Source organism: Garra rufa, chromosome 19 (assembly GCF_049309525.1).
Source record: "Garra rufa chromosome 19, GarRuf1.0, whole genome shotgun sequence".
NCBI lineage: Eukaryota > Metazoa > Chordata > Actinopteri > Cypriniformes > Cyprinidae > Garra > Garra rufa.
In genome coordinates this window covers 16265234-16291420 of record NC_133379.1, presented here as the reverse complement: position 1 = coordinate 16291420, position 26187 = coordinate 16265234, and the positions used below count along the sequence as shown (strand labels likewise).

At 39.3% G+C, this 26187-nt stretch overlaps 2 protein-coding genes across 4 annotated transcripts in view; one reads left to right on the top strand and one right to left on the bottom strand.

Moving 5' to 3' along the window:
• Window positions 1-10495: 10495 nt before the first annotated feature.
• Window positions 10496-18241, top strand: LOC141292480 (rho GTPase-activating protein 24). 2 transcript variants are annotated; one of them, XM_073824497.1, is made up of 7 exons: window positions 10496-11535; window positions 11814-12021; window positions 13042-13171; window positions 13274-13347; window positions 14101-14222; window positions 14536-15541; window positions 17167-18241. In XM_073824497.1, exons 1-7 carry the CDS (start codon window positions 11442-11444, stop codon window positions 17402-17404), a joined length of 1872 nt encoding a protein of 623 aa, XP_073680598.1. In that variant the 5' UTR covers window positions 10496-11441; the 3' UTR covers window positions 17405-18241. The 2 variants fall into 2 exon arrangements, with proteins under 2 accessions (XP_073680598.1, XP_073680597.1); XM_073824496.1 differs by having other exon boundaries at window positions 13039-13171.
• mapk9 (mitogen-activated protein kinase 9) overlaps window positions 18239-26187 on the bottom strand; it is a 32082-nt gene continuing 24133 nt past the window's right edge. Inside the window, exons 8-12 of one of the 2 annotated variants that reach the window (XM_073824498.1) lie at window positions 25959-26141; window positions 25694-25818; window positions 25497-25560; window positions 25150-25221; window positions 18239-21035 (exon numbers count right to left, since the gene is read on the bottom strand). In XM_073824498.1, coding sequence (XP_073680599.1) covers window positions 20893-21035; window positions 25150-25221; window positions 25497-25560; window positions 25694-25818; window positions 25959-26141 — 587 coding nt within the window. In that variant the 3' untranslated portion in view covers window positions 18239-20892. The remainder of the gene's footprint in view (window positions 21036-25149; window positions 25222-25496; window positions 25561-25693; window positions 25819-25958; window positions 26142-26187) is intronic. The other variant, XM_073824499.1, reaches the window with a different exon arrangement.

Genomic DNA, 26187 nt, shown 5'->3' with positions numbered 1-26187 from the left:
TTATGAAGTCAGCTTATGTGATGTTCTCTCAAATATTTCAGTTGTATTGAAAGTTCAACATTCAAGGGAAACTAGTGAAAGAAAGATAATTGCAGACATGGAGGAAATGAATGAAAAGTCTATTAAGAATTGCCCCACTTCAAAAATGTTATTTTGAATATTACCAACATATTAGTGCACTACCGCCTCTCACTGGTTTATTAATGTTGTTGGTTCCTTTGTGGCTACTTGAATATTTTAAGTAAGCATTACTAGAAAAAGTAAGTAAATTGTTTTACTTGCCTTAAAAGTAGCTGTAACTTAATAAAACCTAGTAACTATAGCAACTAAGTAAAGATAACTAACTATATCTAAGTAAGGTAAACTATTGGATTTTACAGTGTTGTTAATGAGTCCCTTGTTTGTCCTGAATAGTTAAACTTTAGTGATTTAGTTTAGTGATAGTTATCACTTGTTTGTCCCAAATATTCTTTGGTTTTTCAGCCCTTTTGTGTATTTGAACCATTTCCAAAAATGACTGTATAATTCTGAGATCCATCTTTTCACACTGAGGACAACTGAGAGACTTATATGCAACTATTACAGAAGGTAATTGAATCTGAAGATCAGGGTTAATTTAACTTATTTTTTGGCTTCTGGGAAACAAGTATCTTCTGTAGATTCTGAAGGGTAGTACTAAGGCAAAATAAGAAAAATGTACACATCTTTATTCTGTTCAAAAGTTTTCACCCCCAGCTCTTAATTTATTGGGTTTCCTTCTGGAGAATCACTGAGTGTTTGACCCTTCTGCAATAGTTGCATTCATCACTCAGTTGTCCTCAGAAAAGATGGATCTCAAAATCACTCATTGTTGGAAAGGGTTCAAATACACAAAAATGCTGAAAAACTAAAGAATTTTTGGGACAAACAAGAGACGACTATCACTAAACAAAATAAAAACAGCTGTGGATCGCTCAGGTAACAACACAGTATTAAGAATCAAGTGTATGTAAACTTTTGAATGGGGTCATTTTTATAAATTCAACTATTATTTTCTCTTATGGACTAAATGTAAATGTCTTTTCTAGAAATATCTTATTCAGGTCAGTACTAAATAAAAAAAAAACATGCATTTTGTATGATCCCTCTTATTTTGGTAAAATAATTAACATTTTGCAGATTCTGCAAGGTGTATGTAAACTTTTGACCTCAACTGCAATCACTGCAATACTGTAGTAAACCAAAGATTGTAACATTACCATGAGCCCTGACATGACCAGTAGTCCATGTTTTAATCAATTCACACCGAATAGCATCTGCAAAGCATGTACATTTTGCAAACTTGCCAAATAGTATAATTCTGAAGGAATCATTTTGTGAAAATGTTTAAAGGTACATCACCGGGGTCTGCATTGTGTATTCTGTGTGTCTGAGAATTCATGACAAACCAGTGACCACATCAGTACAGCTACGACTCCTACACTTGATGGGATGTGTAAAGTCTACTGAAAAGGCCCATTCCTCTTGCCAAATGAAGTGAGCCTCTTTCATCAGGATCAATATATGCCTGAGATCCTGCCAGGCTTGGAATCATAAATCTGACTTGCAGTGAGAAGGAAAGTGAGCGAGAAGGAGAGAGAGGGCAGATGGGAAAGGGAGGATGAGAGAGACGATGGCTCCTCTTAGCCTAATGGAGGACGGTTCAAAAGTTTAACGTGCCGGCCACCCGCTCACGTCTTTATAACCTCTTTGAGTCATTGTGTGCGGGTGAGGGCCGATCACATCGATGGCCATTAAACCAAATGCCGGCCGGTCGGCGCGGGGAGGGGTATGGTGGATGCATTAGGGAAATTGGTCCTGGCTGCCAGAGACGGCATACTGTACTGAAGTAATTACAGTTGCTGGAGGGATGCTGAGGCCAGTGTGTGTGTGTGTGTGTGTGTGTGTGTGTGTGTGTGTGTGTGTGTGTGTGTGTGTGTGTGTATGCATGCGTGTCCGGAATAGTCTGCCGCAGAGGGTCCATGCCCCGCCCTTCCATCTCCCCCCAGCAAAGCGGCTGCCAACGGGATAGGGCTGGGGCTTTATTGATGAGATGGATGAGGAGGGAGATAGGGATAGAGAGACAGATGGGGCTTCAGTCCAGGCCATGGCAGTGCTGGGGAGCCTGCGCTCAGGGATGCCGCCAGCCTGGCCAGCCTCCACTGATTAGCAGCCGCAGGAGCCCCAGGAGCCCCAGCGCCAATGATGATGATGCATACCCACAGAGGATCTGAGCTCGGCTGAGGCATCTCAAGAGACGTCTACCTGCAGGATGGGACTCACCTGCTTCAAGTCCTGGAAGTACAACAGTGCTGCACAGAAAGGTGAGCGAGTGCTTTGCTACTTTCCACCTGTATGTTAGTTGTTCTGATTGTGTGAACTTGTGAGAACTTTTTTGCAGCATAATTAATATTTTATATATATTTGTATAAATACTAATAAACATATATACATTAAATTATCTTAAATATTATAAATAGATAGTATACAGATGATACATATTGAGCAAAGCTCATAACTAGCAGCTTAACCTCAAAGATATGGTTTGCAGGAGTTTCTGGGTCAAGTGATTATTTTAAGTGCTTGAGGGGAAGAACATGAAGGACAGACCCCATGCCGCGTTGACCGAGATTTCACTTGCGAATATATTAAAGCCAAGAAGCGACAGGTATATAGCTGGTTTGACTTTATGTGCAGGAGAGGCATTCAAAATAAAGGACTCGGGTGGGACAAGCAAACCGAGTGACTGTAAATCAGTGTAATTTACAGAGAGATCCGAAAATGAGGATAGATAACATGGCTCTGCTGCTATATTGTTTGCCTGTTGCATAGTAGTAATGTTATTGTTAGACATAACACCTCAAACAGAGAAGTGAGAGTCATAAATGTTAACATTCTACATTGTACCATGGATTTTAAAAAAAGAAAGAAGGAAAGGCCTTCTAATTCATGCAAACATGAGGTGGAAGACTAGACTATTGTTTTTACACCACATAACTACTACAAGGAAGCATTTACCATTGTTTTAATTACTGAGCCCTAAAAACAGAGTCCCTTACCCCCATGCTACTCTTTATTACATGCAGAATTCCTGTCACAGAGATTGTGTCAATGAATTAACTTCTTCCACTGGTTCTCATAGTAGAAGTCAAAAGTTTGCATTCGCCTTGCAGAAACTGCAAAATGTTACTAAAATAAGAGGGATTATACAAAATGCATGTTATTTTTATTTAGTACTCACCTGAATAAGATATTTCACATAAAATACATTTACATATAGTCCAGAAGAGAAAATAATTGATGAATTTTTACAAATGACCCCGTTCAAAAGTTTACATATGCTTGATTCTTAATATTGTGTTGTTACCTGAATGATTCACAGCTGTTTTTTTTTTCTTTTGTTTAGTGATAGTTGTTTATGAGTCCCTTGTTTGTCCTGAACAGTTAAACTGGCTGTTCTTCAGAAAAACCCTTTCAGTTCCAAAAATTCTTCGGTTTTTCATTTGTGTGTATTTGAACCCTTTCCAACAATGACTGTATGATTTTAAGCTCCATCTTTACACTGAGAACAACTGAGAGGCTCGTATGCAACTAGTCAGAATCAGAATCAGAATCAGAATGAGCTTTATTGCCAGGTATGTTTACACATACTAGGAATTTGTTTTAGTAACAGAAGCTCCACAGTGCTACAGAATGACAGTGACATGACAACACAGATTATAAAAAGAACAATATACAAGTATACAAGACAGACAATGTGCAAAAGTAGCAGACACAATATACAAAAATATTCAATTTATTATGTACAGGTATATTAGGTGCAATATTTGAATGTAAGTAAGTATGTGCATTAAATAAAATAACTGAGTAATGAGTAAAGAGTGTATAATAGTGTTGTATGTTCCATGATCAAGTGTTCATGAGATGGATTGCCTGAGGAAAGAAACTGTTTCTGTGTCTGGTCGTTTTGGTGCTCAGTGCTCTGTAGCGCCGACCAGATGGTAAAAGTTCAAAAAGTGAGTGTGCTGGATGTGAGGGGTCCAAAATGATTTTGCCAGCCCTTTTGCGTACTCTGGATAAGTACAGATCCTGAAGGGTAGGGAGGGATGTCCCAATGATTCGTTCAGCTGTCCGGACTACCCGACGTATTCTTCTGAGATCAGAGTTGGTAGCTGAGCTGAACCAGATAGTAATTGAAGTGCAGAGGACGGACTCAATGATGGCAGAGTAAAACTGTTTCAGCAGTTCCTGTGGCAGGTTAAGCTTCCTCAGCTGGGCCTTTTATGCAATGGAGTCTATGTGAATGTCCCATTTCAGGTTCTGAGAGATGGCGTTGCCAAGGAACCTGAATGACTCCACTGTGTTTACAGTGCTGTTCATGATGGTGAGTGGGGGGAGAGCAGGGGGGTTCCTCCTAAAGTCCATGATCATCTCCACAGTTTTGAGTGTGTTCAGCTCCAGGTTGTTATGACTGCACCAGACAGCCAGCTCTTTTACCTCCTGTCTGTAAGCAGACTCGTCACCGTCCTGAATGAGGCCAATAAGTGTGATGTCTTCTGCAAACTTCAGGAGCTTGACAGAGGGGTCTTTAGAGGTACAGTCATTAGTGTACAGGGAGAAGAGCAGTGGGGAGAGGACACAACCCTGAGGGGCGCCAGTGCTGATAGTACGGGTGCTGGATGAGAATTTTCCAAGCCTCACTAGCTGCTGCCTGTCTGTCAGGAAGCTGTTGACAGACTGAGGTGGGCACAGAGAGCTGAATTAGTTTGGGCAGGAGGAGGTTTCGGATGATAGTGTTGAAGGCTGAACTGAAGTCCACAAACAGGATCCTCACATATGTCCCTGATTTATCCAGATGTTGCAGGATGAAATGTAGACCCATGTTCACTGCATCATCTACAGACCTATTTGCTCGATAAGCAAACTGCAGGGGGTCCAGTAAGGGTCCGGTGATGTCCTTCAGATAAGCCAGAACCAGTTTTTTAAACGACTTCATGACGACAGATGTTAGCGCCACAGGTCTGTAGTCGTTAAGTCCTGTTATTTTGGGTTTCTTCGGAATGGGGATAATTGTTGACCGTTTGAATGTGGCGGGGACTTCACACAACTCTAAAGACCTATTGAAGATCTGTGAGAAGATGGGGGCCAGCTGGTCAGCACAGGATTTCAGACAGGCTGGTGTCACACCATCAGGGCCTGGTGCCTTTCTTCTTTTTTTTTTTTTTTTTTTTTTGAAGACCTGGCGCACCTCATCTTCACTGAATTGAATTTGAGTTGCAGGAGTGGGGGAGAGGGGTGTTGTTGGAGGTGTAAATGGTGTTTCTTCAAACCTACAATAGAACTCATTCAGATCGTCTGCCAGTTGCTGATTCTCAACAGTGCTGGGGGATGGTGTCTTGTAATTGGTGATGTCTTTTAGACCTTTCCACACTGAAGAAGAGTCACTGGAATGAAATTGGTTCCTTATTTTTTCGGAATAATTTCTTTTACACTATTACAGAAGGTTCAAATGCTCACTGATGCTCCAGAAGAAAACGCAATGCATTAAAAGCCATGGGTGTAAACTTTTGAACAGAATGAAGATGTGTACATTTTTCTTGTTTTGCTTAAATATATATATATTTTTATTTAGTACTGCCCTTCAGAAACTACAGAAGATTTTCTCAGAAGACAAAAAATAAGTTAAATTTACCCTACTCTTCAAATTCAAAAAGGTTTCACACCCTGCTCTTGTTGCATTGTTTCATGGAGGGAAAAAAGAGTGTCATACAATAAAGACACAAGGGTAAATAAATACATTTTTGAGTAAAATAACCTTTTAACTCCATATTCTCCACTGGTGTTTTTGGCAAGTCGTACTTGACTGTTGTATCAATGACTGTCAGAGGATCTGGTTCTCACTGTGGCAGCCACCGCTCTGAATCTATGAAATGCCCTTTCATGGCATTTCAATGCTCTCCTTTTAATATCATTATTGCTCAGGCCAGCCTCGGCGAGCACTCGGTATTGATAAACCACTTAGCTGGATTTTTTACAGCTCTCGTCTTGTTACAGAAAGTGTCCTCTTTGGAATTAATTACTGCACTCTACTGGCAAATGTGAGTGGAATCTGGGGCATACTTTAATTGTGACCGAGACCCATCTTATGATTAATATTGTCTCTGAGAAATGCATGAAGGAGAAAAAATGGCAAGAGTTTTTAATTTAATTATGAAAATCAATGCTCTCCTTTTCCCTCACTGAACTCTTGTGGTGCTTAAAGATAAGAAATAGTAATCTGATTTATCTTGGGCAGTCTTCCAGTTAGCTCACTGATGGACTTGAAGGACACAGTGAACATTAAGAACCTACAACGATTTTTCACACGCAATACAGAGCAATACAAACTACTTAGCATTAGGCTTTACACTCTTCAAAATAAAGATTGCGAAAGGGTGTTTCTGCAGTGATGCCATTGAAGAACCATTTTTGGTTCCCCAAAGAACCGTTTAGTGAACCGTTATTAAAAGAACCATTTTGAAGAACATTAAAAATCTAAAGAACTTTTTGTTGACCATCAAGAACCTTTTCTGCATTTAAAAGGTTCCATGGATGTTCAAGGTTCTTCATGGAACCATTGATGCCAATAAAGAACCTTTATTTTTAAGAGTGTACTGCACTCTGAAGACAAAGTTTATCATCAGAAACACTTTTTAAAACAAACATTGTAAATTCAAACCCCAAATTTCCCAGCACCCACAGAGCAGCCATACTGATATGTCAGACTGTGACAGAATGGAAAAAACAGTGGCAGTTTATGAGTGTGTGGATTTGTCATTTCGGGTTTGGTTACCAAGGGAAATATTCAAAAAGGTAGGAAAACAAATATAAAAACAAGTCTTTGTGACAAATCCATGTGGTTTGCACAAATTTGATCTATAATAGTCAATAATGTGTTTGTTCCTAAGGAATTATATGTTATGCATGCATGTGTGCATCAGATTATAAATCAAGATTATGATATAGGTAAATTGTGCTGCAAAATTTCTTTGGGATCTAATTAACTGACTTTTGGGTTTTTTGATTGGATAAATGAATTAACTTTTTCCATGTGTTCTCCCTGTCTTTCCATTAGGAGGAAACAGAGATGTACTGGTTAGTCCTGGCTCATATTTCTTCCTGTCAAACAGCTGTGGTCAGGGGGAGGAATGGCTGAAGAGCCTAAATAAGGGCGTCTGGATACCTTTTACAGGTACACACACACACACACACACACACACACACACACACATGTTGGGTTTACATGTTTTATGGGGACATTCCATAGGCGTAATGGTTTTTATACTGTACAAACCGTATTTTCTATCGCCCTACACCTACCTTATACCTAAACCTAGCCCTCACAGGAGATTGTGCATACTTTTACTTCATCAAAAAAAACTCATTGTGCATGATTTATAAGCCTGTTTCCTCATGGGGACCTGAGAAATGTCCCCACAAGGTCAAAATCTACTGGTATTCCTATCCTTGTGGGGACATTTGGTCCCCACAACGTGATGAATACCAGGTGCGCACACACACACACACACACACACACACACACACACACACACACTAGTTAAGGACTTAAAAATCTGACTAATTTTGTGTCTATACTCTGCGGTCTCTGGAAAATCCAGGACTGTGAAAGTCATTCTCATGATAAAACACTTGATAGTTTGACATTTGGTGTGACTTGACTGTCTGAAAACGATGAAACAGCAGATCCAGTCTTATGGCTCCAGCTGTAGACATAACAACCCATTCACACAATACACACACATTCCAGTCATTTCCAAATCATGGGCTTTGCATTACACACTCTAATGACTAGTGTCCTCACAGACCGCACTTTGTCTACCCTGTCGCAAATCTCATAAAATGCCGAAAAACACATGCTGCTTAAGCTGATGTCATTCAAAACAGCAAATATCAAGAATATTCCTCATAATTTTTGCTAAAAACATTGCAAACAAAGTTGGCAAGTGTTTTCCAGCTAGTGTTATTCAGAGTTGAAGCAACTTTTCTCAGTGGTTCAGTCTTTTCCTCTATTGCTTGCAGCACATGTTGGAGTGAGAGCGTCAGGGGTTGTGGGCGGCAGCTGTGTGTCCGTCTTGGCAGCGTGCCTGGGAATAATGATGTTACAGTACACCTTGCTTTTCTCATGAGAGCCGTCAACCCCCATCACATCCATACAATCCCATACAAAGTAGCAGCTTTGTGAGTACAAGACACTACTACAAAAATATCTATTTTCATAAAGTACAAATATATGCATAATAGCAGGATAAAAAAAATCTTCATTTAAACAATCCCCCTTCACATTTCCAAGGTTTTCAGTGGAAGTTTTATAGTTTATACTTTTATATTAGTGAACGGAAACTACAACGAATAGAACTTTTTTGTTCCCATTTGCCCTAATAGCAAAATCCATGACTAAGTTTCTGAAAAAATAGGGAAAAAACGGCTAGATTTATGATGTTAAAAACTTTGCAAAGAGGGTCTATTCCAGTAGCAGGACACTCTGGCTGGTAAGTCTATAGGCCCATAGTAAAGGAAGTCATATTTTAAGTTTGAGTCAATGTGAACATATAAACTAGTTACATGCAATAACACAGTGTAATAAGTCTGATTCACAAACAAATGACTCTTATGAACTCATTATTTTTAGTGAATCAAAACAGCCTACAGTGCAAACAGTGTGATCCCATTTATGATTAAACGCATGGTATGAGCTGGACTTTATAATAATTAAAAATATTTTTTTAGTTTAGTGTCAAATTAATTGCCACTTTTAATTTTATATTAGCTAGTATGCAGTTTTTAAAATGAATTTTGTCTACCAAGTTAGAAGGTTCATTATATAATTTATAGCATTAATATTTTGCTGTTCAAAAGTTTGGGATCAGTAAGATTTTTTATGTTTTTTAAAGAAGTTTCTTATGCTCATCAAGACTGCATTTATTTGATCAAAATACAGGAAAAACTGTAAATGTGTAAAACAAACAACAATTGCAAGTTAAAATGACAGTTTTCTATTTCTTACTTTACAATATAATTTATTTGTGTGAAGCAAAGCTGAATTTTCAGTATCATTACAAATCATTCTAATATGCTGATCTATAATCAAGTTGTGCTGCTTAAATTTTTGGGACCTATGATATGTTTTTCAGGATTCTTAAAAAGTTAAAAAGAACAGTGTTTAATCAAAATATAAAAAAAATTGTGTTAAAATATACGAGACTGTTCACAAGTTTAGGGTCATTAAATTCTCTCTTTTTTATGAAACTTCTATTCAGCAAGGATGTGTTGAATAGATAAAACGTGATAGTAAAGACTCTAAAAGATATCTATTTTGAGTAAATGTTGTTCTTTTTAACTTTTTAACATATTAGAATAATTTTTGAGGGATCATGTGACACTGGAGACTGGAATAATGGCTGAGGAAAATTCAGCGCTGCATCACAGAAATAAATTGTTTTCAAAGTATATTAAAATAGAAAACCAGTATTAGAAATGGCAATAAACAGCATTATTTTTTCTGTATTTTTTATCAAATAATATAGCCTTGATGAGCATAAGAGACTATTAAAAACACATCAAAAATCTTACTGATCCCAAACTTTTTGAATGGCAGTGTATATAGAGAATTAGAAATATGGCCAAATTTGAATCATATGAATCAATTAAATATTTCAAAATTGAATCAGAATTGAAGTGTTTATCAAATCATCCTAGTATTCATCAATATAATGCATTAAATTACAATTTCTAACATCAACATCTAACATAACCTAACATAACCCAAACACCAAGCAGACATTATTTTACAAAGACAATCTGTTCTCAAGTCTCAAGTCTTGAGCCATTATGAAACTTCTGAGTCTATCCCTGTTCATGCAAATCTGAGCTGAAGGTGAAACTTAAGATGCAGAGTCCATGTTGCCACTCGTTTCCCAGGAGAGATTAACATTCCCAATGAATTCCCTACATTACCTCTCCAACATAACTCTACACAGCTCTGGGGCTCCTAAAAGGTGAGAGATGCCCCTTCAGATAACACAGCCACATTCACATGCATGGCACACTCACTGGACCAATGTCTAGTGATCTGTTTTAGACTGGGATTCTCATCAGGGGCCAAGTTACTGGGCACAAATGTATAAAAAGGGTTTGAGGGGTGTGTTCGGCTGTGTCCAATGGAAAATTCTTGGATGCAAGCCATGTGAGGTACACAGGGACAGAGAGAAAGAAAGGGAGATATAGCAGAAAGTAACCAGCAGAAAGTTCTAGCTCATTTATTTTTAGTCAATCCGTGTTTTGTGGTGTTAATGATTCATGGTGAGGGGACAGAAATAGCGGAAACAGAAGGTGTTGGCGCCACCTTGGCCACACTCCAGTAACTCTGCAGTGGAGTAGCTTGATACAGGAAAGAGGTCGGAAAAAAGACAACAGAAAACAGACAGTACAAGACAAATACCATTTACAATCAACAACAGTGTTTGCAATTTAGTTAGGGAGGTAGACTTAATTTGACAGTAAACCGAGGAGGTGCTGACTCACGTCACTGGAGACTTGGACAATTAAGTCCAGACAAACATAACCTCCCTACAGAGGCGAACGCAGACATGTCTCTGTTGATGTCACCATCAACAATGGCATATGACGGAGATGTCCACTTCAAGAAGCGGTGTCACAGAGAACATCTACTTTGAACCAGACTTCTCATTTAATTGAAAAGGACTTCATCAGTGAGCTCCCACAGGAAGAACCCTGGAAGAGGTCGTGCACTGGATGGACAAAAGCATGGAGCAAGTGGTTCAATAACTATCCATCAGGACATATTGAATTGACAAATTTAATCTGCTCTCTTTTTAGGACTAAGGGCACCAAATTAATTAACAAACAGTTTGTTTTTTAATAAGACGTTTGCTACTCTTTGGACTCTTCGAATTGAAACTCAAGGAACATTTTATAGACATGCTCTAAATAAGAGGTGAGCACTTGAACAATGCCTCCTCTTTCAGAATGAGGACTGTCATCTGATTTGGAATGCTGATATATCTGATAAGCACGCATATCTGAGTTGGAGGGTCAGTGTTGCACATCAACAGGAGAGAGAGAGAGCTTCTCTTCGGAGGACTAAGCCTCATCACCTTACCTGCAGACAGAGGAGCGACAGAGAGGGAGGAGAAAGAGCAAAGGGAAAGGAACATCCAGTTCTAGACCAAACAAGTTTGCAAAACATGAGCAAAAGGGATTTAGGTTCAGTGAGGACATTGGTACGGTGCCAGTCTCAGGATCGCTACGAAGACTAAAAACATCCCAGGGTGAGGTCAGGATAGCGGATGAGTTGTGTCCCAAAAAAAAAGACGACATAATTGAAGAGAGACACACAAGAAACGATGCCTGAAAACAAGCAGACAATCCAGCGGACTGGAAGCTATCTGTCTCACTCCGCTTACAGGAAGATAAAAAGGGTGCTGAGCTTCAGAAGACGTGAGTATTAAATATTAGGCAGGGAGAGCGCACACCATCACACACAGAGGTAGATTTTGGTGCAGTGCAGCTGCAGCGTGCATTAATCTTAAAGCTGCTTTTTAGCAGTGCGTTATTATTGTTTGATGCATTCTGTTCTATTTACGCAGACTTGATCTTTTGAGGTTAACTGCATTTATACTAAGTGCTCCCACTCTCTCAGTTAACACAATTATGTAACTAAGGAGCTAAACAGAGTCTGACATTGACAGCTCTATACCTGTGTTTTATCATCACAGGTGTATTTGGTCAAAGGTTGGAGGAGACAGTCCTGTATGAGAGGAGGTATGGAGATCACATGGCTCCTTTGGTGGTGGAGCAGTGTGTTGACTTTATCCGAGAACATGGGCTCACCGAGGTGGGACTCTTCAGGCAGCCTGGTCAAGCCACATTGGTTAAAGAGCTACAGGAAGCTTTTGATGCTGGGGAGAAACCATCTTTTGACAAGTAAGAGAATGACGCTAATGGAAACAAGGCACAGCAGAGCAGTTTAAATCAGCATAATGTACATATTTGCTTGAGAGTGCAAGATTTTATCTTTACCAGACATAGCTGTGTAACATCTACCAAGATTGTCATTCAGAATTCATCATACAGAATTTGATTGTAAATGTTTTGAATTTAAGGAAGTATAAGACATTCATATAACTGCTGTAAATGTAACTAAGATCTTTAACTAGGAAATTAAGTTGTCAAAACAAAATGTTTAAAATCTTGAAAGTTATATAGGCTTTACAGACAGATCTGTTTAAAATGCCATCTATTGAAATTTGTACTTAAATGTATGTACCATGGTGGTGGTACATATCTGAATATTTTCTTTCTGAATTGTAATTCTTTACATTTTATCGTAACTTCTTAACAGATTTTGGCAATTCGATTAAACTCAGAAATTAAAAGAGTTGATTCTTTTAAGTCTAAAGTTTGCCCAACACTAAAGTTTGGACCACAAAACCAGTTGTAAGGGCCAATATTTAAAAAAAAAATGGTTCAGATAGTACAATATTTGGCTGAGATGCAACTATTTGGAAATCTGAGGGTGAAAATATTGAGAAAATCGCCTTTAAAATTGTCCAAATTAAGTTCTTAGTGATGCGTATTACTAATCAAAAATTAAGTTTTTATATATTTATGGTAGAAAGCTGACAAAATATCTTCATAGAACATGATCTTTACTTAATATCCTAATGATTTTTGTCATAAAAGAAAAATCGATAATTTTGACCCATAGTATTTTTGGCTATTGCTACAAATATACCCATGCTACTGGTTTTGTGGTCCAGAGTCACATATAATATTACACAGAGGAAGACTAATTTAGAACTCTGGCTAATTTTATACAGAGGATATGGGAATAAATAGTGTACAAGTAAATTAATTTATTTTTAAAAACGCAACTGTACAGATACTTAAGTGAATGTGTAAGTATATTTACTCTTGTAGTGAATACGTTTGCTCTCCCAGCAGCACAGATGTTCACACAGTGGCATCTTTGCTAAAGCTATACCTCAGGGAGCTGCCTGAACCTCTGGTGCCATTTTCCCGCTACGAAGAGTTTCTTGTATGTGGCAAAAGAATCCCCATAGACAGAGAAAAGGTATAGTTAACCATCACTCACTTCAAAGAGCAGCACAAAAAAAATTAATTTAGGAACCAATGAGAATTTTGTCTTTTATTTTAATTTAATCTTGTACTTTAGGGTTTGCAAGACTTGAAGAGACTCCTTTATGAGTTACCTGTAGCAAACTTCAACCTCCTGAAATACATCTGCCAGTAAGATTGAAGTTTTTTTAATCCAAAAATGTATGGATTTATGTAGGGGCTTTCGCACCAGATGAACCTTTTTATAGTTCTTAGAACTATTGCCAAGAGAACCCGTTTTTGGTGCGTTTGCACCACAGGAACTAGGAACTTTAGTTCTAGGAACTCTATTTGGGGGAAATAAATTAGTTCCTACTTCTGAGTAGGGTCTAAAACAGTTACCAACTCCTACCACTGAACTATCACCTCCATTATCACGAAACCACTGACACACAACAAAAACCGCTCCAATTACAACGTCCTCCATTCACAGGTTGTTGACGTTTGTGAATGCTGCTTCAGAGTTCCTGCTGCCTGTGTAAAAGCAACCAGGAAAATGGCCCAAGCGAGAAATTGGTTCTCTAGGAACCACCCTGCTTGCTAGTCCCTATAACTAAGTTCTTAGAACTATGTGGTGTGAAAGCCCCATATATTTAGTTATTGGCATAGATGGCATAGAACAGGGGGTGGCCAACGTCAGTCCTGGAGAGCCACAGTCTTGCTTAAACTTGATTAGAAAAAACTCACCTGCCTGTAGCTTTCTAGAACCCCTTAAACCTTGATTAGCTTGTTCAGGTGTGTTTGATTAGGGTTGGAGCTGAACTCGGCAGGACTGTGGCTCTCCAGAACCAACGTTGGCGTCCCAGGCATAGAAGATGTTTCTATTCACGTAAGTTTAACATGACTCACATCAGATAATACACCTATGACACATTTCTGTTCCAGATTCTTAAATGATGTTCAGTCATACTCCAATGTCAACAAGATGAGTATCCAGAACTTGGCAACTGTTTTTGGCCCAAATATCCTAAGGCCTAAAGCTGAGGACCCAGAAAGTATAATTGGAGGTGAGCTATATTTAGGTTTCCATAATCTTCAATGATGTCCAGTCATACTCCAATGTCAACAAGATGATTATCTAGAACTTGGCAACTGTTTTTAGGCCAAATATCCTAAGGCCTAAAGCTGAGGAGGTGAGGTGAGAAATATTTAGGAACTCATAAATAGGGTCTGTGGCAAATCCAGGCAAAGTCCTAGCTTCAACTGAGATTTAGATAGCTCTAAAGCTTAGTGTATGTACTCACATGCTTGTGAGGTCATGTGACACTGTTTGCCTCAAATCTGTGGACTGTGCACTTACATTATTTTCTCCTTTACTAGGGGCAGCAGTTGTGCAACATCTAATGTCTGAACTCATCCGTGAGCACAACTTGCTTTTCTCCCGAGAGAACTGCAACCCTCCTGAAACATCTTCACAAGCCACCAACCCCATACAAAGACACAGTAACCTTGTGGAATGGGTTCACGAACCACCTGCCCATCTGAGGGTGCCTCTGTTGAGCAAAGATCACATGGTCCATCCAGATCAGACTGTAGCCTGTACACATAAACACTCTCTACCATTAAACACAGAGAGGAGAGGGTCTTTTCAAATCCCTTGTGATAAAAACATTACCCATTTATCAGAGACAGAGCAACTACTTCTAGAGAACTCTTCACCAACTAGCTCTACTGTGATTTATGACAACTACAGTCAGCACAGCTCAGCACAAGAATCTCTCAATATAAGACATGTACCCACACCCTCCACCCCACCACCCGCCTGCTCTTCTTTGAGCAAAGCACTGGAAGCTGGAGTTCAAATATGTATGCAGTCAAGGAGCTGGCATGACATGGAAGAACCGAGCTGGGGACCAGGGAAAGTGCTAGGGGAAAGTGGAGGCAGCAGTGAAGCCCAGGATAGTAACTTATCGGTCTACGACAACATAGTTACTGAGGAGCAGGGGGAGCAATATATAGAAGACAGGGAGGCCAAAGGTACTGCCAGTGTGGCTGAGAGCAGCAGCTCTTGGTCCTCCTGTGAGATTGTGCCTTTGGATGGGGGCAGTGGGAGCGGTGGAGCTGCAAGCCCTTGCAATGTCTCCCCAAGACAATTCCCCTCGTTCAGAATGGACTCTAGAGAAGAAGAACTTCGCCTTAACTCCCCTGCCTCATCCTCAGCTCCCACAGATGCGCCTTTAAGCACTGGCAGCAGTGAAGTCTTTTTGCCAAATGCTCCTCAAGAGCCCCTTGGTTTTCCAGCTTCCCATGCAATGCAGTGCCTGGTCGCAGGGCTTCGTCAACAGATGACCAGGCAAAAAGCAGAGTATGAGGCAAAAATCAACAGGTAAGTCCACTTTATCAGTAGTCTTGCTACCTGATACCAGCACCTGTTAATTCAGAAGCATATATTCAAAGTGAAACAGCTGTGAATGTGAGTTTGTTAACAGTACTAACTAGCAATCCAGTAAAGGGGACAATTTGACTAGTCTCTTAGCTAATCAAGTGACAATCACATATCCTTATTGGCTATGGTTACAGCAGATTTGGTGCAGTGGCGTTTGAGCAAAATCAATTCCAGACAAAACAGACTTCTTTAATAAAATAACAAGGATAGTACTATGTTTAAACAGGCTGAAAAACAGGTTCAGTGGACAGTGTTGGAGCAGTACTGGATCGAAATGATGCGGGACGGTAGCTCTCCAGTAGCAGAGATGGTTACCCCTACATTAAAGAAATAGTTTACTTCCAGAATAAAAATCTCCTGACCATTTAGTCACCCCCATGTCACCCAAGATGTTCATGTCTTTCTTTCCTCAGTCGCAAAGAAATTAAGGTTTTAGAGGAAAACATTTAAGGTTAAAAATGCAGTTTCATGGCAGCTTCAAAGGGCTCTACACGATCCCAGCCGAGGAATAAGGGTCTTATCTAGCGAAACAATTTTATTTTTATTTTTTTCTAAAAAACAAACAAAACAAAAAAAAACTTTATATACTTTTTAGCACCTCAATAGCTTGTCTTGTCTAGCTTTATGATGCGCGCTCTCATTCGATACAGTTAGGGTACGTTGAAAATTTTTCATTTTCTCCTCCAACTTTAAAATCATCCTTCATCACTGCAAAAGTACTGACCCAGTGCTTACAAAGTGAACATGCAAAGAAGATCAAAAGCCCTGTTATTCCTTGGCTGGGGTCATTTAGAGCCCCTTGAAGCTGCACTGAAACTGCATTTTTAACCTTCAATCTGTTGAGCACCACTGAAGTCCACTATATGGAGAAAAATCTTGGAATGTTTTCCTCAAAAAACTTAATTTCCTTGAGACTGAAGAAAGAAAGACATGAATATCTTGGATGACATGGCGGTGAGTTTCTCCAAAGGGAGAAAATGAGTTTTTCACCCTACCCTACTTTTTTGAACCGGAGTACACAAATGAAGAACTAACCATGTGACCTTTCCACATAATGCCTGGAAGTCACGGATGCACATCGCAGAGCTAGTGCAAGACAAGCATTTGTGGTTAAAAAGTACATCATTTTTATTTATTTATTTTTTTAAAGAAAATGACTGATCTTTTCACTACATAAGACCCTTATTCCTCACTTTAAAGCTGCATTGAATTTAGACCTTCAACCCACTGGATCCCATTGAAGTCCACTTAATGGAGAAAAATCCTGGAATGTTTTCCTCAAAAAACTTTATTTCGTTTCGACTGTAGACAGACATGAACATCTTGAATTAAATGAGGGTGAGCAAATTTTCAGGAAATTTTTATTCTGGAAGAGAGCTAATCCAAAAAAGTATTTCCCAACCCTGTTCCTAAAGAAACACCAACAGTAGACATTCTGTAATCTTACATTTCAGGTCTTGAGTCTGAGTTCAGTGTGGGTGCAATGTACCAAGTTGAGAAACAATGGATTAATAAATAAGTGTACCTGAACACCCCACCCCGTTTACCCCATTCTCTGACCCCAGGCTGGAGCAAAGGAACAAGGTACTTCAGGGGGAGGTTGCAGGGCTGCACTCAACTCTAGAGCAGCAGCGGCGCTGGGTCAGCGTGGCTGAGATCAAGATGAGGAATGTCGAGCGAGCCCGTGCAGACGCGGACAAACGGAACACCACTCTGCAACAGGAAATGGAACAGTTCTTCGAAACTTTTGGCGAGCTTAACGCAGAGGCCCGGAAAACCAATCGCATCGTTCAGAGTTTTTAAAACATTCATGTGCTTTGCTACAATTCCAACCGAAACAGCATTTTAAGGTTTCATTGTTTTAAAACAGTGTTTTCCAACTCTAACTTGGCTATGGAGTTACCCTCAATAGCAGGTATGGGCAAACTCGGTCCTGGAGGGCCGGTCTCCAACCTGTTTAGCTCCAACCTGGATCAAACACACCTGAACAAGCTAATCATTGTCTTACTAAAAGGCTACAGACAGTAGAGTTTTATCAAGGTTGGAGCTAAACTCTGTAGGGACACTGGCCCATGCCTGCTCAATAGCATCATTTTTTGATGTCTTTATTATCTGATACCTTCATTCCAAGTCTGGGAGTTTCTACCAACGAACTGATGAGTTATAATAGGGAGACATGAAACATGTTCAGTGTTAGAAGGTACTCCAAGACCAAGGGAAAAAACAATATTAAAGTAATAACTGGTAAAAACCGGAGTCGGTTAGAAATGAGGATGCATTCCTGAGGGAAACCGTTGCCCCACTTTCAAGTACAGTTCTGTTGCTTGAACAACTGTGCAGACCAGCATGTTCCAAATAATATTAAAGGCATTTTTTTTGCCATTTAAGTGATCGAAGACAATGGAATGACCCAAAAGTAAGCATGGATGCCATATTTGAGAAAAGAGATTGTAAAACTAGACCCTAGATAATTGAGCTCAGACTTAAAAAGTCTCTGCCCTGGCTCAGGGTCACTGTACATTTTATTTAATTGGGTCCTGTGTAGGTAACACAAGACACAGTCATACCTTGTACACAAACTTACTGTTCATAAACTGAATGCATTTGTACCATATGAAATAAAACGTAAAACAAACAGTACTTTGAGTTTTTTATTTGGCCAGTCGTAACAGATGTTTAATTTCTTTTTTTCTTTTCGCAGAGAAAAGAAGTCTCACTGTATTATTGTAGATAGAGGATCATTTAAGGTTTTGCATATGTTTCAGACAGGTTTGTGATTTGGGTAACTCCCATCCTAGCCCACTGACGGGGCACCCATATGTAGCACAACAATACAAAACACATGAAAGCTAAACAGACATTACTAGCACAGAGCAGTTAGATATCTATTCCTTTTACAGGATTTGATTGAGATTTTGATTGATGACCATGAGAACGGTTTTCTTAAGATCAACGCACACTGCACCGTCAGACAAGACAACCAGACGTTAGTCGGGTTTTGTCGGGTCAGCGTGTTACCCCTGTCAGTGTCTGGTGGCATTAACCAGTGCTGTTTTCGGCAACTGAATATTTTAACATTGCGTTTGTCGGGAGGTGGAATGTCTGAGAAGTGACATACTGTAATCGGTTGGCTGTCAGTGCAGTGCGAATTGGCCTTTCAAAAGATAGTTAATGAATATCTAAAAAGTGAATAATTCTTCAAGTCATTACTGATTCCACCTCTAGTCACAAACACACACCCTCTCCCCAAGGGAAACAGACACCTAAAAGAAGAGAAAGTAAGCCCTTGAGAAAGTGTGAGCCAGCTTTGTTCGTCGTCTTGAAGGTCCATCACTAGTGTTCATAACAAGAGCGAAACTAATGTGCATGAGGCTCCCAAATGAAAATGGAACACAATGCACTATTGCGTTGTTGTAATACATTATCACTGTGCTAACAGTAAAGTGAAGCACCAAAAGAAATCTCACAAGCTTAAGAACCAGAAAAAAGTGGCATGGTAGCAAACAATCCAGCCTGCTGAAAAATAACCTTGATTGTAGGTACATTACCATCAATCATTTTGTGATCTCCAGGCCAAGCCTTAGAGATAATGAGAAGCTTAAGGCATGAAAGTTATGGTGAAGCTAAGTTCATCCTCCAGTCAATCTACAAACATGCCCGTTTCAGTCCGTCAGATGAGTTTGGAGTTTCCAATCGTCTTCTACAACCAGAGGACAGGTTTCTGTGATGTCCTCAAGTCTGGGATAAGGAGGGCTTATGTTATCATGCATAAAAATGAATGCAGAGTACAGGACTCATCATCATACATAGCTACAACACTGGAGGAAAAAGAAAGCAATGAATAAAAAAAGAAACTGATGAATGGCTGGGTTTCCATCCTGAATACCACCGTTAAAGAACCACACAGTTCAAAGCAAGTCTCTAAGCACATGGTATATAACTGAATCGCAAGTCTGCAAACAGTAACCTAAGGCTGAAGAGACATATATAAAGAAATTCAATTATATGGCCTTGTTAATCCATATAAACAAGTGTTTCACTCAAAGGACATCTTCAAGAGGAAACCGAAGAAATAAAAATCCGCTGACAAGTCTATTTAAAAAAAAGAAAAAGAAAAGAAACCATAAATTTTGTACAACATTCTTATGGGCTTTTCAAGTTTGAGGAGATTAAAAAAGGCAATGGTTTGCATTAGCTCATGCAAATAAACGTACAATCTTATGAGATACATCATGAACTTGTCAGCGGTGATTCATTACTCTTGGAATGAGGAACAGGGGGCTTTGATTAGGATGTTGCATCCATATTTTTTCATTTGATATCTAGACGTTTTTGTTCATTTTAAACGGAATACGCACACTTTTTAAAGGTCTATGTGCAATTTTCTAAATCGATTTCAAGTTCCATCTACGTAGTTTGTTTTACAGTACATATGCTAAAGCATATTCAAAAGCTGTAAAATCACAAAGAAAGAAAAACTGAACATTTACACAAATCTATGTACGTATATATACATGACTACACCCTAACCAACTGAAAAGCAACTTTAGGTTCTCTTTTAAAATGGGTGTATGGTGACTATGTACAGAGGCAGGCACTATTGTTCTGTTTCTAGGTGTATTTCAGTAATTTGTAGTTACATTGTCTGTCTATGAAGTGTTCTTTGTTAACATCATGCAGCAACACTTGTAACAGGAACTCATTCCAAAGGGGCTGACTAGCTATAAAGTTGGAGAATTTATATCTGTGCTTCTTTTAGGTGATGAAATAAATGGTAATAAAAGCTACATCGCACAGAGAGAGAGAGAGAGAGAGAGAGAGGGGACATAAATGACGGATAAATCCAGATATTACACATGCTGCTGCAATAACGCCACTAGATGAATTAATATTAGTTTACAAGGAGTGAAATGTGAATGCATTAAAGCTTAAACCTATTAACTATTATTTGCCCATTTATAAACTGAGTTATTTTAAAAATCTAAAACTTAAACTGTGAAGATGCAGTAAAACAGAAGTGAATAATAAAGATTTGGTTGGTGTGTAATCTGAGCTTTAGTCACAACCGACGTGTCTAAAGGCTAACATTACGCCAATGTATGTATATGAAAGATGGGACAGAGGGAAAAACAGCCCCTTAAAACTCAGAGTGAAAGATTAAGAGTGTAAACTTGAAACCGTATGAACGTGCACCCACAGTTCTCTTCAGTCAAGACCACAGTATGGCCCACACAGGTGAGGGAGAGGGGTGTGACCTAAGCAAGAAGACGGGGAGGTGGAAGCCACTTGAGTCACTCCTCTAACGGTCCTGTTAGGGTGTCGATGCAGGAGCTGTCGGTGTCCGAGGCCAATGTCTGCTCCGTCGACATGGACGAGATGTCGTTAATAGAGGATGACTGGGAGGCAGTGGTGCTGCTGTTCACAGTACCGTCTACTGCACACAAAACAATGCATTAAAATTAGGGCTAACTTATGAGGTGAACATTTGCTGAATGCAGTTAACATATTTAAATGTATTTTTGTTTCCCTGTAAATGATGGTAACCCTCTTAAAGGTGCATTCAGAAGTTCTTTAGCTAGTGTTAGCATTGTTGTTCTTTGTGTACTTTAAGTATCAATATCACAATGGTGTTAGGAGATGCACTGACATCTACTGACATGGATCAGCATGATTGTCTCTGAGCTTTATGTAAAATACCTGATACTCCTAAGTTTTAGAGAGTGGTCCAATACCTGTTAACTCTTTCCCCACTAACCTTTTTTTTTATATATATATAAAACTTGCCAGCCACCAACAGCATTTTTGATAATTTTCACAAGTTTAATGCCCCCCAGAATGTTTTGTTGTATGAATATCTAAACATGCAATAGTCACTGATTTTAAATGAAAAACCCATTTTATTTTAGCTTCATGCAATCTTTTTTACAGTGCCTTGCGAAAGTATTCATACCCCTTAGTTTTTTTTTTTCATGTTTTGTTACATTGCTACTCTATGTTAAACTGCTTTATTACTTTATTTCCTGCATCAATCTACACTCCATACATCATAAATCACAAAAATGTCACAACTTGAAAAAAAAAACAGAAAGAAAACTAAAATAAGCACATTAACTCTTAACCCTTAACTCAGTACTTAGCTGAAGCACCTTTACAGCCTTTTTGGTTATGATGCGACAAGCTTTGCACATCAGCATTTGTCAATTATCTGCCATTCTTCTCCTCACCTCTTCACCTCCCAAGCTCTGTCAGGTTGGATGGGGGCAGATGCACATTTTCAAGTTTCTCAAGAAATGTTTGATTGGGTTCAAGCCCAGGCTGTTGCTGAGCCACTCAAGGACATTCACAGAGCTTTTTAAAGTAACGAACAAGCGGCCAGCGGCAGACAGATCCATTTAGCCTTCACGATTTAAATTAAAATCCATAAATATAAAAAAAATTTAACAAAGCTTTTCTTGTGGAAAACCTGATGCGGCCCAGCCTCACCCAGACTCTGCCTCCAGCGGCCCTCAGGTAAATTGAGTTTGAGACCCCTGGCTTAGAGTCATTGTCCTGTTGTCCCGTCTGAGGTTCTGAATGGTCTGGACTGGGTTTTCATTAAGGCTATCTCAATATTTTGGTGCACTGAGCTTTTTTTCTACTCTGACGAGTCCTTCAGTCTCTGCTGCTGGAAAAAAGTCCCACAGCATGAGGCTGCTACCTCCATACTTTAGTTTTGGGATGGTACTCTGCAGGTGAAGAGCAGTGCCTAGTTTCCTGCAAACATGATGCTTGAAACTGAAGTTCATTGGACCAGTGAATCTTGTTTCTCACAGTCTGAGGGTTCTTTAGGTGCTTTGTTGCAAATTCCAAGTGTATTTTCATATGTCTTTACTGAGGAGAGGATTGAGCCTTGCCACACCGCCATAAAGCCCAGATTGAGTGTTGAAGTGATGTTCGTCCTTCTGTAGGTTTCTCCTATCTTCAAATATGATCATGGAGCTCAACTACAGTGACCATCAGGTTCTTGGTCACCACTCTAACCAAAGCCCTTCTCTATGAATTGCTCAGTTTGGCCAGGAGGCCAGCTCTAGGAAGAGTCTTGGTTGCTTCAAACTTCCATTAAGGGTAACGTGTACTACATGCTTCTCTGAACATTCAATGCAGCAGAATTTTTTTCTGAACTCAGATTGTGCCACATGTGTGGCTTAATGCAATCCTGTTTCTGAGCTCTACAAGCATTTTTTTTACCTCAGGGCTTGTTTTTTGCTCTGATATGCATTGTCACCTTTTATTAAGACGTGTGCCTTTTCAGATCACACCCATTCAATTGAATTTGCTGCAGGTTAACTTCACTCAAAGTATAGTAACATCTACAAGCAATATGAATGCTCCAGAACTAAATTTCACCTGTCCCAGATAAAGGTATGAATACTTATGCAATGGAATAACTTAAGTTTATTTTTAATAAATTTGCAAATATGTTAAAACCCTGTTTTTTTGGTTTGCCATCATGGTGTATGGAGCGAAGATTGATGTGAAAAAAAAAAGGAATTTAAAGCAGTTTAAAGTGCCCCTATTATGCCATGTTAAAGGTAGTTAATATTGTTGTAATAGTCTCTTAAAACAGGTTTACATGTATGCAAGTTCAAAAAACACTTTAGTTTTCTCAAAAATTAGATTTAATTTTACCCCGTTTCTAAATGATTCGTAAATGACTCGTGTGAAGCAGTTCGAAGAATCAGTCTCTCTAAACCCCTCCTTTCCGTGAGCCCTCACTGCTGTGATTGGTCAGATGGTGCAGTCCTTTTGGATTGGTCTACCGCTTCAGCGCAAAACGAAACGCCCATTGGCATAACTGAATGACAGCTGTGAAGACCTGTTAATGCATAGAAAAGATAGCCTCGATTTTACCCTATCAATTCGAGCCGGAGTCTGACGATGAAACGGTTGAAGTGGCACATCGACAAGAAACTGTTTTGCAAGCACGACTGGAGCAGGACGTTTCTCAGTGGGTGTCATATTATAACTGTGGAAAGTGCTTGCAATTTGCTTTTGTAAGCGAACCGGGCACACCTCTACGTTGTGAACTTCAACACTGTAACGTACAACCCATAACACTGCGTTAAGCCATCGTTTATCATTATCATTACTTAAACTAATAAGGCAGACAGACAGTCAAGCTGCATCAATCACAATTTTTAGACTACATTGCACTCACAGCTGAACAACAGAACTACAGAAACGCAAGTTAGCCGCTTACCAAGACATGTGCGGGGTTGTTACACACCATAACGTACACAAAGACGTATTTTGAACGATCGCTAGAAAATACAATCATCAATTATTAATCATACTTACAGGTAGAAGTTCAGAGGAGCAAGCCGGTCCAAATAAACTGGGCACTGATCCATTTTTTAAAACCAAGCGTTTGGTGAATCTCGCGTTGTAACGTTACTCCCCAAGATTGGAAAAACAGTCATCAGTAAAATGACGCGAACACAACACAAGATTGGCATTGGACTGCTGAGGTGTTGAAAAAATTAATGTTAACCACTCATTCTTGGTAGTTTCATCTTTCGGAAGGGCATAAAACAAATTCACTCTCACAGCGCAGGGCGTCTTCTTGACATGATGTAACGTTAATCCACGTGAAAATGGTAGGCCTACTGTTTGTGGGCGGGCAAGTTGTTCGCGAAATTGAACGTGGGCGGACATTACGCAAATGTGTAGCTCGTGACGTGTGGCCGTTACAGAAAAAAGATTCGAATTGCTGACGACTCGTTTAGGCGAATGTGAGCCGACTCTTTTTTTTTTTGTTAGACAAAAACTTCATTTATAGTGCACTGTCGGCGTCACAACTTTGCAGATAGTTTATGTTCACATACAGCTACATGACACACTACATGAAATATCATATTTGAAAAGGCATAATAGGGGCACTTTAACATAAGGCTGCAACATACATGAAAAAAAGGGGTATGAATACTTTCGCAAGGCACTGTATCAACACTTGTAGGTAGGTAAGTTTCATTAACAAAAATCAACATTTTAGACAAAAAGCTGAGAAAATAGCATTTTTGTAAGAGACTATATCTGGATCAGAATCAGAATGATGATCAAAACAGAGAATAGATCGCTTCCATCAACACATTCAAAGGCTGCATGGTCCTATACCACTTCCTGGAAGGATCGACATTTCATTCATAAACTATAAGCAGTTTTGATTTATATGTTGTTTAATGATCATATTATTTTACATATGCATCTGCTTACATAAGAATTTGCTTGTAACTGCTTCTTCTTCGCCGTGTTTTGATCCAGACATTCAATACTCATAAATGCCGGAACTTTTTAAATTAGCACCAAACTACTGAATGCCCCTTTAACAAATCAGTCTCAGAATGGGACTTCTTAATGAAAGTAAAGGTATTTGTTTGTTAATTATTGCATCTATTTACAGTCTAAAGTCAAACAACACGATTTCTGTCAGTTTTCCCACTAATCATTATCAACTAAACAAGAGACATACACATATATACAATGCTTTCACATTTATACACGTGACTCACCTAAACACTCCTCTTTCAGCACTCCGTTCTTATTCCTCTCTTCCCAGTCCATTACTTCTTTATAAATCAACTCTGTAGTGAGAGACAAACCCAACAAATCATAAACAGAGTTTTATGTCTTTCCATGGTTTTATAAAATCACTAATAATTACTATTCATCCTTTCAGCAGACATTTAGAACACAAAGTTCTAGGGTCAAGTCTCAAAACTCCATTACTTTAGAATAAATGAGAATGCAAATGATCTTGAATAAATTCACCACAGTAATCATTTCTGCTGTAGGCATTCATTTTCTACAAGAAGCTTATAGCTCAGCAGGAGGTAGTGACAGCAGAGGGCGTTTGTACCTTTCCACTGCTCAATGCTGTGTTCCCGCTCCTCCAACTGCTTGTCTGATATCTGCGGAGGAGGCTGAACACATAAAACAATCATTATACATCCTAGTCTCAGGAGAGAACCTCCTTGGCATCGTAAACGCCCTGTAAAACACTTTCATCTGGACTGGACAGAACAAAGTGACATAAAAGGATAGAGGTGCACTGACCGCATCGGCCTCGGCTGGGTCGTACCACACATGGATGTAAGGGTGATTGAGAGCCTCTTGCACAGAGATGCGGCTTTCAGGATCGATTACCAGCATCTTGGACAGCAGGTCTCGTGCTTGACTAGCTACATTAGGAATTATGTAAAAAGTCACGTGTCAAAGCAATTGTTTAAAGTATACCATTAAAAGAGTACAGCAAAGAGAAAGCAAAGTAAGACAGCCAAAAAAAGAGGAGGGGGGTCAGACAAATGTTAAAAGGTCTTACTTTTGATCTTGTCATGCTCAGTCTCTGCAGGGAAGGCCCAATCAGGAAAAAGCTCATTAAAACTGACTCCAGGAAACTGGGGTTTGTTCATCACATAGTTCCTTACTGTCTCCATCAAACGGTTCATAAACTCTAGAGACGGGGTTCCCAGAATTTCAATCACTTTATTCCACTGGTCAATATCTGAGATTAACTTAGTTAAGGAAAATAGCTTTCTTTCAATGGCTAA

Excerpts from the sequence above, each read along its gene's own strand:
- LOC141292480 (XM_073824496.1), top strand. The coding sequence starts at position 11,442 with ATGCCTGAAAACAAGCAGACAATCCAGCGGACTGGAAGCTATCTGTCT. Across the intron at positions 13,172-13,273 it reads TCCCCATAGACAGAGAAAAG|GGTTTGCAAGACTTGAAGAG; the intron begins GTATAGTTAACC and ends CTTGTACTTTAG. Across the intron at positions 14,223-14,535 it reads CCCAGAAAGTATAATTGGAG|GGGCAGCAGTTGTGCAACAT; the intron begins GTGAGCTATATT and ends CTCCTTTACTAG.